The sequence below is a fragment of the Myotis brandtii genome, unplaced genomic scaffold (assembly GCF_000412655.1).
Source record: "Myotis brandtii unplaced genomic scaffold, ASM41265v1 scaffold15, whole genome shotgun sequence".
NCBI lineage: Eukaryota > Metazoa > Chordata > Mammalia > Chiroptera > Vespertilionidae > Myotis > Myotis brandtii.
Window position 1 is genome coordinate 747364 of NW_005355410.1, and position 12597 is coordinate 759960.

Below are 12597 nucleotides of genomic sequence, written 5' to 3' on the forward strand. Positions count from 1 at the left end.
GCCCCGAATCGGGCTGGGGGTTCCCTTGGGGCGAGGGGCCTGTGGTGGTTTGCAGGCCAGCCACACCCCCATGGGGTGAGGGTCCCCACTGGGGGGGCATGGCCAGCCTGGGTGAGGGGCTGAGGGCTGTTTTCAGGCTGGCCATACCCCCTTCAGGGTGGGGGTCCCCGCTGGGGTGCCTGGCCAGCCTGGATGAGGGGCTGATGGCTGTTTGCAGGCTGGCCAAGCCACCCAGTGAGGACCCTTACCCCATGGGGGTGTGGCCAGCCTGGGTGAGGTGCTGAGGGCCAGTTTTCAGGCTGGCCACACCCCCCTGGGGACTCAGGCCCCTAGCCCCTCCTTGAGCAGAGACCAGGGCTCGCGGGAAGCTTGGCTTCCTCTCTCGCCTGGAGCAACCCAAGCCTCCTCCTCGCTCCAGCTCCTGGCAGCCGCCATCTTCAGTCGTCTTCAGTCTTCGCTCTGCCTGCATATGCAAATTAACCACCATCTTTGTTGAGTTAATTTGCATACTCATCTGATTGGCTGGTGGTCGTAGCAGAGTGACACCAATTTGCATGTTTCTCTTTTATTAGTGTAGATGCTTATAAATTATAAGTAAGAGTTTTCTCTTTGTACTTGCTCAAAGGAAGAAAAACAATTTCAAACATTAAAAAATGGGATTGCAGTGACAAAATGAACAATTTATATTTTTATACCAAGTCATCTCAGGTAATCAATCTTTATGCTGAAATACTTTCTAATTCTACTTCTTTAAAATGCTAGTCCATATGAAAAAGGTGAAGATGGCAGACACTTAAACCTTCCATTTATAAAGTGTATTACATTTCATAAAGTTCTTTCTCTTTTATGAGTGCCATATTCTTGCCTCGAATAATGAAGCATTTCAAGTCAAAGATCAAGAAGCAGAAACAGAATAGTAAAAATCAAGCAGCTTTCAAACAACAGCATTAGTGTCAGATTAACCAAATGCTGACTGTTTCCAAATACATATGTTTGTGCTCTGAGGCATATTTTTTAGCATATGTTTGAAATCAGGTAAGCCTAGTGTCCTTAAATGCAAAGGCTGGAAATCAGTGTTCTTTGAAAACCAAAGGATGTTTTGGAGGAAGCATTGTGTTCTACTGCTCACCTCATTCCTGATTCAGATCCAGATAAGAATCCCCAAAATATGAAATTCTGATCTTCTACCACCTACAAGGCTGATTGCCAACATTCTTAATTATACAAAATTTCTGAATAAATATGTCTTTTGATTTGAACTCCAACATAGTGCATCAGGACACCCTGTGGAAGCCCACAGCAGCAGGAAACCGAGTCTGGCTCACAGCAGGGCTGTCTGAGGAGCTCAGCACTGAAGCTCTGGAGCCATCATTGCTTCCAGGCTTGGAGAAGTTCACCCAAACCATCAGTGACATTAGTCCAAATATCACTCCAAAGGGCAGTGAACTCTCCTGAAAAATAGATTTTAGACACAAGGGTTTCCAACCAGGACCCCAGGTCCCCAAAAGACCAGAAACCATGACAGTCAGATCTACAGGCCCAAACATGTCAACTCAACTCTTGGCATGATGTTCACAAGTCCACAATAAAAACAATTCATGTTGCCTCCTGTTATGGACTGAATAGTGTTCCCCAAATTCATATGTTGGAGTCCTAACCCCCAGTGCATCAGAATGTGACTGTTTGGAGACAGGGTCTTTAAAGGATAATTAGGTTAAAATGAGGTCATTGGAGAGGATGCTAATCCAATATGTCCTTATCTCTCCTTCTGAGAAGAGATTAGGACAGAGACATAGAGGGAAGATGATGTGAAGACACAGGGAGAAAATGGCCATCTACAAGCCAAGGAGAGAGGCCTCAGAGAAATCAAACTGGTTAACCCCTTAATCTCAGACTTCCAGCCTTCAGAACCGTGAGAAAATAAATTTCTGTTGTTTAAGCCACTCAGACTATGGTACTTATGGGAGCCTGAGCAAATTAACACACACACACACATACACACACACACACACACACACACACACCCTTATACAGGGGAATGTTCTATCGCTGTGCCCCTTGACTAAAATTACAACTTGAATATAACTTTTCTGTTATCTGTATGTGATATTCAAATTATAATATTAATAGGCATACACAAAAGCAAACAAAATATAATCAAAGTCTCCACTTTTATTCATTTTCCCCCTCTTTCTTTTTTACCTTGTGGTAAAACTTTAAGGTAATTCCTTCTGACATTCAGTTCTCGTAGAGATTTCAATTGACCTATCTGCTGGGGCAAGGCTGTGATCTCGTTGCAGCTGACATCCTGTATAGAAAGCAAAAAGAGAAATAATAAATGCCTTTTTCCAGGAAATCAAGCACTTCATGCGCAATCTCCTTAAAGAATTTAAATGTGAGGACAACTACACAGGGAGACTTCCATATTGGTCTCTAGGTTCCTAGCCAAGTAAGGCTGAGCACAGAGGAGAAACGGAAAGTTCAACAATTTAAACAATCTCTAAGAAAAGAAAAAGGAAAAAGAAGGATGTTGGTAGCCTCCAGCAACTACTCTGCCAGCCTCTTGGCCTGCCGCTTTCACATGCTTCAATCTTATTTCATTCTCACTTGAAACTCATGAGGCAATATTTCTAGCCTAATGCTTACAAATCAGAAAAATGAAGCTCAGAAAAGTTGTCATTTGTCTAAGTCTTGCAAGTGCCAGAGCTAACACTTGGAATGAATGACCAGCCCCGCTGTTCAGCCACTCTCCTATAAAACCTCTAAGTAACACCTTACCAAATGCTCACATTTTACAGAGAAAAACTATAAATATCAATGCAATGTTCAGATACACTATTTATTTTAAATAGAGTTATCACTAGAGGGCTGGAAACCTTGGACCTGAACACCTTTACCTACATTTTACAAACAAGTCTGTGGGGTGTGCAGATTGTGTCTTCTTTGCTTTGGAAGATTAATATTCTATTAATTATTGATTTGAAACAGCTCTTGATACATGCAAAATGGAGGCATGACATTTCAAATCTTATATATTGTTATTATTTTTCTTAATCCTACCCTTCCTCTTGTCTCTGGTAGCTCTGCCCTGCTCTCCACCCCTCATCCCAGGTACTCCTTTAGTCGAGACCAGCGATTTCAACAGGTGCCACAAGAATCTTTTAAACATGCAATACTTGACTATTTAGTCAGGGGCATTGACCTCTTTTCCCTTAGACTTTCAAATAATAATAATAATTAATAATAATAATAATAATAATAGACAAGAGCCAACACAACAAGAGCTGTCCAGTGTGAATTAATCAAAATCATACCTTTTTTTTTCAGATCAGCAAAAAATATATTTCTTGGTGTGTCACAGAATTTTACTAAATAGTTTATGTGTGCACCATGGGATGAAAAAGGTTGAAAATCGGTGCTTTTCTCAGCTAGACACTATAATGGTCTCCAGGTTGGTTTCCGTGTTTAATTCTCCTCCCTAGATCCATCCTTCCCAGAGTGAAAATTTACACAGTATAAATTTCATAGTCATTCACTAGCTTAAACATTTGCAACAGCTCCTCAGGAACTACAGGACAAAGTTCCAAACTCTGCAGCAAGGCCCAGCTCTAGGATTCAGGTCTGTATTTCTCCAACACCATCTCTCTGAATGCCCTCCCTTGCATCCTATACTGGGTTATTGCTGCTTATAGTTCCCAGTGTGTGCCAAGCTGTTGCACAGTCCCAAAACTTGTTCAGGCTTTTCCCATGTCTGGAATGTCATTCATAAGTATTGTCTTCTTGTCCCATCTACTCATCTTTCAAGACTTAATTCAACCCTCGCCTCCACGCTGAAACCTTTTTGAGACTTCCACCTCCTCTCCTGCTCCAACATAACACCCAGGGAGAACTGACCACTTTTCCTTTGTAGTCATACAGATAGTCTGTTACTGTATTTATCTGCTCAAATGTTTCTTCTCTTCTCCTGAAAGTCTGTGAGAACCTAGATCAGCAGTTCTCATCCTGTGGGTCGCAACCCCTTTGGGGGTCGAACAACCCTTTCACAGGGGTCGCCTAAGACCATCGGAAAACACATATTTGTAATTAGAAATAAATATTTCACAATATATAATTACATATTGTTTTTGTGATTAATCACTATGCTTTAATTATGTTCAATTTGTAACAATGAAAATACATCCTGCATATCAGATATTTACATTACGATTCATAACAGTAGCAAAATTACAGTTATGAAGTAGCAACGAAAATAATTTTATGGTTGGAGGTCACCACAACATGAGGAACTGTGTTAAAGGGTCGCGGCATTAGGAAGGTTGAGAACCACTATCCTAGATGGAAGAGACCATGTCTTATTCACTCCATCCTTTTGGTGCCAAGCAAAATGCCAGAAATAAGGTAAGGAATCAATAAATGTTGCATAAAATTCTAAGTCTATTGCTGTTGACACTCAAATGCTGCAGTTTACTCTGTCTCACTTATGGGACACAGGATGCTCCAACACACATGCCAAATGTCTTGCACCTCCTTGGTATCACAGAACCACAGATATATTTGGGCTATGAATGATCCCAATGAGATCAAGTCTTTAAATATCCCACATAACTGCTGAACCTGCAAAAAACCCTCTTTCACTCTCCCTTTTAGAGCAGCAAAGCCTCATTTCGAAATTGGTTTCACTTCATTCAGATAAGATGAACCATCTCCCTGAAACCCTGGGCTCCGAGTAAAAGCAGGGCCATACAGAACACAGTGGACTGCCGCTCTCTATCCTCACCTCATCTAAACATCCTCAGGTGACCTGCTAATCTGTCAAGGTCATGAGGATACTGAATGAATATCACTTGATGAAGAGGAATAATATCACTCCTGATAAAGGGAGTGAAGCTGTAATCTATAAAAGCTGGTGGCACACGTGTAATCAGCCTGGATGCTGTTCTATACTCAGCTGTCTACCTGGAGGCAGCGTGTGATGAGCTAAGAATACTAGGTATTCAAGGGCATCACCCCCCCCCCCCGCCCCGGCAAGCTTGCTGTTGGTGCATCGCTCCTGGCCCAGAAAAGTCACACAGAATTTTATGAAAAATATCTCTAGTGTTTAAAAAAAAAAACCCACAAAACCAATAAGCACATCTGCAGAGACAAAAAGTGTCAGAAAGTAATTTCAGAATTAGGAGGTCCAGAGATCTGTCCAATCACTCCTGGTCCCTCACTGAGTCAGTAAATCACTTTGTCTTTCTGAATATACTTCTATGTATGAGAAGTGAAAAGTGAAATGCCTGCTTTCCCAATTCCTATGGCATTTGATCAGTCAGAGAAGTCAACAACCAAATCTTTCACAGAAAGCCTTATCTTTCTTTGTCTTAACCAAGTTACAAATAAGCAAAAGATACCATTCCATTCTACGTTTAAAAAGCCCTCACACAAATGGTACACAGGTAAGCCCTAGATATCTATGAAATTAAATCATTCTATTGGACTCATAAAGTCACACTGGTGATGTTTTGGGGAATGGGGTGTTGTGGGGGAAGAACTAGTGGGAATTATTTTCCATCTCTAGAGAGAATTTATGTAGTTGACAACTAAAATAAATTTTTATAAGTCTGTGAGAGAAAGACAGCATGAGAAAGACCGTTTTGTAGTTCAGGGAAATTAGATTTTCAATGTGAAACTGACAATTTAAAGAAGTTTCAAGGACATAATTTTTAAAAATGCCTTTCTCTTGAGAGAGAGAAAGAGAGAAGAGGGAAGCAAAAAGATATAGGCAGCATTTTCACAGCATAAAATCTCATCAGATTATTATCCCATTTTTTGTTTGTACTATAGTCATTTTGCACTTTGTTCATTACCCTCTGGCTAGCCAGAATTTAGGATATCCTGTTTCTCTAAATATAAGGTAAATTTTCCAACATATATTTCTAACACAATGACTTTATCAAAGAAGATCAACTCCCCTCAGCTATTAAATACTTATTTATCAGTAGGGAAAATGATAACCAATATACCTTTACTTTTTTTAAAGAACCTCACATGATAAAAGCGAGTTTTACCTTCTGACTTATAGAACTGGACATCTGTACACAATTAGAAACACAAAGTCCAATTGTCCACTCACATTTTAAAGGGTATTTGGTGAAGAACAAATTATTTTAATAATACTTTTTACTGCTGTCAGTTACTTTCTGTCCTACCAAAAGAATATAGAAAAAATGCCCAGGCTGATCTAGCATATAAGTGAGATAAAGACTTTTCACTATAGTATAGTAAATATTGTTGAAAACTCTATTCCCTCCCAGTTATTCAACTTGCCAAATTTAAGAAGTTACAAATTCCATCAAAAAAATTGAAACCCATGCCCTAGCTGGTTTGGCTCACTGGATGGAGCGTCGGCCTGGGGACTGAAGGGGCCCAGGTTCGATTCTGGTCAAGGCCATGTACCTTGGTTGCAGGCACATCCTCAGTGGGGGGTGTGCAGGAGGCAGCTGATCGATGCTTCTCTCTCATCGATGTTTCTAACTCTCTATCCCTCTCCCTTCCTCTCTGTAAAAAGTCAATAAAATATATTTTTAAAAAAATTGAAACCCTTAGGTAATTATGTCTTGATTAGCTGGGGAATGAGGAGGAGGAAGGAAAAGATAATAGTATAGATGCTTGGGGATAAGATATTTCCATTTAGAAAATGTAAAAGCAATATTCCTAGAATGGCCTGGTTCTCTAGAACATGTCTGTCCATAATTAGCCCAAGATAAGATAGGGTTGTGATTTTGTTTGTTTGTTTGTTTTTTAGTTCGTTAAAGAAAAGAAGATTTAAGAAAATAAATTTAAAAAAGAAAAACACTAATGCCTCACACTTTTGAAATTAATTAGAATTTACCAAGCTATGAATTCCAGATTCAGTGGCTTCTTAGAATAGTCAAATGAATTCCTTCTGAATTATCTACTAGCTCTAAGCTATGTCTTAGAGAAAGGAAATTATTTCAAGTTTCAGTGAAATCAAATTACCATATATTTAGTGTCACAATATTACAAATATACAGGTAGACCAAAAAATGAACCATAAACATAGAATAGATATTTATTAATTATATTCTTTTTGACAGGGGAATAAATCTAATTATTAAATACTCGAATTTAGTTTTTTTATGGACCAGCCAGTTCAATTTTGTCATTTGGATTAAAAAAAAAAATAGAGAAGTTTACCTATGACTTAAACTTATACTGCACTGGTTTAATCAACATGCTTTTAAGTAACCACATTTCATCAGAGCCTTTCTAGGCAATAAAGGAAGTCTCTAGAAGTGTTAAATACATGTTGAAGATTAACACACTTTTGCTGATAGGTGCTAGTTGCTAGCTTCCCTTTAGAATGCAAAAATGACAAGGATTTAAAGTGTCAGAGTGAATTTCGATATTATTAATAGGTAATGCTCACTTTCAGATAATAATATCGGAAAAAAAACTAGACGTGTTTCGAAGGTGTGACCTCTAATGAAAACCAACATAAATACTGTGTCAAGATGATCTCTGTTTGAGAAGAGTTCTAGTGAGACCAGGTCACACTATGGATTTGCATGTGGCATTTCCATGAGCTACATGCTCTGACTCTCAGGTTTTAAAACTTAGTGTGGTTATATTATTGCTATAGTCATATCTTTGTAATAAATCTAGCTCTTTTTTTTTAATTGAAGGAAACACAAATATCTGACAGGAATTGTAAGCTATTACCATTCGCCTCCCATCATGTGACCATGCCTTTTTCACTGTGTAACTTCAGTAAATGTCTTAACCTCTCTGTGCCTATGTAAAAAGAAGAGGTGAGATTAAATAATTCTAATTTCCTTCCAACATCAGGAAAACTCATTTACCACATCAGAAATAATGAGCTGACAGCCCTGGCCTGTGTGGCTCAGTTGGTTGGGCGTCATCCCATGCACGAAGAGGTCGCCAGTTTGATTCCTGGTCAGGGCACATGCTGGGTTGCGGGCTCAATCCCTGGTTGATGCTTCACTTTTGCATCGATGTTTTTCTCCCTCTCCCTTCCTCTCTCTTTAAAAAAGAAAAATCAATACGATATAGGTGTTGTTGTTTTTTTAAGAAAAATAAATAATGAGCAGACTTTGAAAGACAGATACCTAACTGACTCAGGAGTAATGTCAATTTTGATTTCTTAGCAATAAAAAACCTCAATGCCTGCAGTCAGAACTTTTTTTTAAGAAAAATCATTATGTTCATTTAAACTCCACACTTTTTCAAGCAACTGCTAGTATGCTAGATATATTATTTCTCAAGACTTACTAAATGTTTCTTTCCAGTATAAAACTCTACTTCATACTGTTCCACACACCCACAAACACGGGCCCCACCCCACTGTTCTTCATAAGAAAGGCAGAAATTGAAGCAACAGAAGGAATTTTGAATAAGCCATGGGTTTCCAAATATCCCACAGAAACGAGATGTGAGAAGACACCTCCAGACTACAAATGGATAAAAGATTATGGCAGACACATGAATTTACATCTCCACTACCTAACTCAGAGGTTGAAATGCTACCTATAAAAATAATGAAGAAGAGATTTTCCTCAGAAGCTGCTCAGTATGTCCTTGGATTCAAACTCTCCACACAACCAACATTTTATGAAAAGAGAATAAAAAATAGTATCTCTGGTCAGGACCAGGAAATACACCTTCTAATCAGTTATTACTTGAGCCAGGCCCTGTGAGTTTTTGGATGTAAAAGCAGGTTTCTGAATCCATGATACTGAGTTCTCATAAATGAAAGCAAGAGCTGGAAGACACAATTTTCACACACTGCATGATTTGGAAAAGCAGAGAGCTGAGAAAGCTCAAACTAGAAATAGACAATCTCTTGACCCCAGCATGTCAGCAAGCACAGAGAACCAATGAGAAAACTCCTAAACCTTTGGCAAATGCCCTTTAGTATTCTCCAATTTATTGTGTTCTGTCTTCATAGCTGTCTGTTAATTATAACATACTAGAGGCCTGGTGCATTGGATTCATGCACTGGTGGGGGCAGGGCCTGTGGGGATTGGCCCGCTGTGGGAGCACCACTTATCCTGGTCAGCCGAGCGGTGTTCCCACTGTGAGAGCGCACTGACCACCAGGGGGCAGCTCCTGCATTAAGCTTCTGCCCCGTGGTGGTCAGTGTGCATCATTGCGACTGGTCAACCGGTTGTTCTGGTCTTTCCGCTGTTTGGTCACTGGGCTTTTATGATATAGAACTAGGGTCCCAGTGCACAAATTCATGCACCTTGAAAGGAACTGTGGGCCGCGAGGCTGTGGTGGGCACAGGGGCGTGTCTCTGCCCATCCTCCACGCCCCCACCCAGTCCCTCCTGCCACAGTCCCTGGTCCCATCTGCTAGCAGCCCTGCTCCCGCTGACACCACTCCCACACATTGATGGTGCTGGCCCCACTTGCACCCGCTGATGGTGTGGAGTAATTGGGGCCGGTGCTAGCAGTGGGTGCGAGTGGCAGCAGCTGCCCCGATCGCCCCTCAGGAGCAGGGGGAGGTGGAGAAGCCCTCAGGGGCAATCGGGGCCAGCAGCTGCTGTTCACACTCGCTGACAGTGCCGAGCGATTGGGACCGACGCCAGGCGCCGACAGCGGGTGTGAGAGGGGCTGGCGCTGGCAGCAGGTGTGAGTGCCCGGCAGGACCGCGGTGTGTGGGAGCAAAGAATTTTCAGTAACCACCAGAGGCTCGCCCTCATGACAGCGACCGGCGCCCCGTCTTGGTCTGGCGCCCCCACTCCCCTGCTCCACCATCCAGCTGTGGCCAACACCCGCCATATCCTGTGCTCTGTTGCCTGCTACCAATGCCTGCCATGTTTGCACATTTCCCCTGGTGGCCAGCACACATCACAGCAACTGGTTGTTCAGCTGTTCTGCTGTTTGGTCTATTTGCATATTAGGGTTTTATATATATAGATGGCATTCAATAAGTATATCTTACCAAATATTTACCATACCTTATTCTTCAGGCATGATTTGACAGCAAGAGAACCATGTTTCCAATATGTTAACAAGGTTTCAATGAGTAAAGTGAGGTTTAGTCAATACAAGAGAAGTCTGCTGCCCCTTCATCCTGGCTGTGGCTCTTTGGTGAGAAAACCTTCAGACAGACACTGCCCGCCCATTTGTACCACACCCTATTTTTGTAACATTTCTCTGATTCACTCTCAGCTGTTCATGGCCTGCCACAACTTTGATGGGAAAATCAGTCCAAGCTGAATCCAGGAATGCCAAAGAAAGAAATCATGGCCCTTTCTCCATGACAGGCTTCCTTACAATCTAGATGAGGCACAATGAACACAGCTGTGGAAAGGGTGTGGACTTTGATCAGACAAACCTGGTTTTCACCTCAGCTCCACTACATTGTAGCTCCACAGCCTTAGGTAAGTAATTTAGAAACTCAAACTTGCCTGTAAAACGTAGATATAATCACTACGTTGCTGGATTATTGTGAAGATTAGATGAAATAACACATCACGTACTTAGCAGAGTGCCTGGCATACAGTAGGTGCTTAGTAATCTCTTCCCAACATAGGAAGCACACATAGATGGTCAGATATTTTTTCCAACCCCAATTTCTCTCAAAAATTAGAAAGGACAACTCCTTTCTTGTAGATGGCTATAGTGCTTTTGTGTTTGTTTTTTTAAGCAAATGATTCTAGAAGGCTCCACAAATACTCGGAAGAAAAACAGAGTTTACAACTCAATTTAGGAGACTCTGAGTCTAATGTGAAAATTTTAAAATGATTTCCTTCAAAATACTTAAACAATGCTGAGCCCATAAACTGAGAGATTTTATCAGCACGGTGGTGGCTTAAGGTACTCTAAATGCTTGGGGAGCTCCCGTATTTTTTAGTAAATTGGTTACTATGTAGCACAAAACAGAAGCCACCCACATAATCCTAGACTTACTTTAGGCTCTCCTGGGAATTTTCTTCTAGTTGATAGCTAAAAAACATCTGATTACTTATAGTAATACTACTATTTTAAGCAAAAAAATTAAAGATAAGAAGGAATGGGAACTAATCTTTTTTAAGTCTGTGACCTTAAGCAAGGCTAGTTACCCTTTGTAGTTAAATAATGGCAACTTATTGAATTTTTACCAACTTCACAAAGAAATGTTTTTTTTTTACAAAGATCTAGCTTGCTTACACACAGAGTAGAAAAAACACAGGCTGCCCTTCCAGTATGGTAGTCACCACATGTGGCTACTGGGCATGAGAATGTGACCAGTCCAATCCATGCTGTGCTGCAAGTGTAAACACACACTGGACTGCAAAGACTTAATACAAACAAAGAATACAAAATACCTCATTACTGTTACATTGTACACATGTGACATTATATCTTGGCTATCTTGGGTTAAAATATATTATTAGAGTTTGTTTGCTTATATATTTTTTTAAATGTAGTTACTAGTTACTAGTACATTTAAAATTACTCGTACATCTGCTGAGGCATCCGATCTATGTTTCTTTCTCATTGATGTTTTCATCTCTCTCCCCTCATTTCTCTCTAAAAATCAATAAAAACACATTTTATAAATAAATAAAACAAAACTGCATCTGCTGCTTGCTGGGTGAGGGTGTTTCAACTGAAGTTATAAGTTGACTACACCAGGGTGATGCTCTATACATCTCCCTGCCTCAGTTTCGTCATTTGTAAAATGTCAACACCTTGGATTAGATGTCTTTTAAAACCTCTATGGCTCTAGCATTCCAGAACTCCAGGGTTCAATAGTTGTTGCTGGTAGAGAAAATTCACGAGGACTGGTTGATGACTGCTGTAACTAAGAGGCAGGGCAGCCTACGTTAGGGCTGGCTCCAGACAAGGTGCCTAAGAAAAGCTCAGGGTGTCCCTTCCACCCAACCAGCAGCCTGTGTATCTCAAGGCTGCAGACAGTGCTGTTGTACTTCCTCTGCCAGCCCCGCAAACTGACGGAAAGCCCTGCTCTGACGTGGGTGGCTCCAGGGCTCAGCACTTGTGCCACCTATTAACAGAGCTGTCCGTACTTCTAGGCACAGCTGATGGCTGGCACGCTGTGGGCTGAAGCACAGGGCGCAGTGGGACTGAAACATTCTGGCTGCCAAAAGGGTCCAGAACACTTACTTCATCAGTCAGGAGCCAAAAAGTAGCAAACAACAACAACAATTTGTAACATATATTGTATTTATCAGACTCCTGAAAGAAGCATTAAAGAGACAACATATAACTATCAGTTTCATCCAAAGCATTATTCTATATTTGTTTGTTTTCTGTTAAAATGGCACCTTCTGAATTAACCTGGACTGAGAGATAGAGTCCCCCCAACCCAGTAAAGTACTTGGGAGTCTGCACCAAGCCACCTTCGTGGCCCACTTTCCACCATTTGACAGCAGCATGCAGCAAACCTTCTTCGGTGTCTATCATGTGCCGGGCACCAGATACAACAGCAATATACGTCCCTTGTCCTTAAGCAGTTTTCAAGGTGTGGAGAATACCAAGTAAGATGACAAATGCGACTCTGTGAAACTTGGAGGATAAGTTTTGGGTGCTTGTCTTAAAAGCACCTAGCTCAGGACCTGGGAAG

At 41.1% G+C, this 12597-nt stretch overlaps 1 protein-coding gene across 4 annotated transcripts in view; it reads right to left on the reverse strand.

The window, feature by feature from the left end:
- The window catches only part of LRCH1 (leucine-rich repeats and calponin homology (CH) domain containing 1), a 239925-nt gene that overhangs the window by 75957 nt on the left and 151371 nt on the right, over window positions 1-12597 (reverse strand). For all 4 annotated transcript variants that reach the window (XM_014535734.1, XM_014535736.1, XM_005861408.2 and 1 more), the window contains exon 4: window positions 2203-2308. In XM_014535734.1, coding sequence (XP_014391220.1) covers window positions 2203-2308 — 106 coding nt within the window. The remainder of the gene's footprint in view (window positions 1-2202; window positions 2309-12597) is intronic.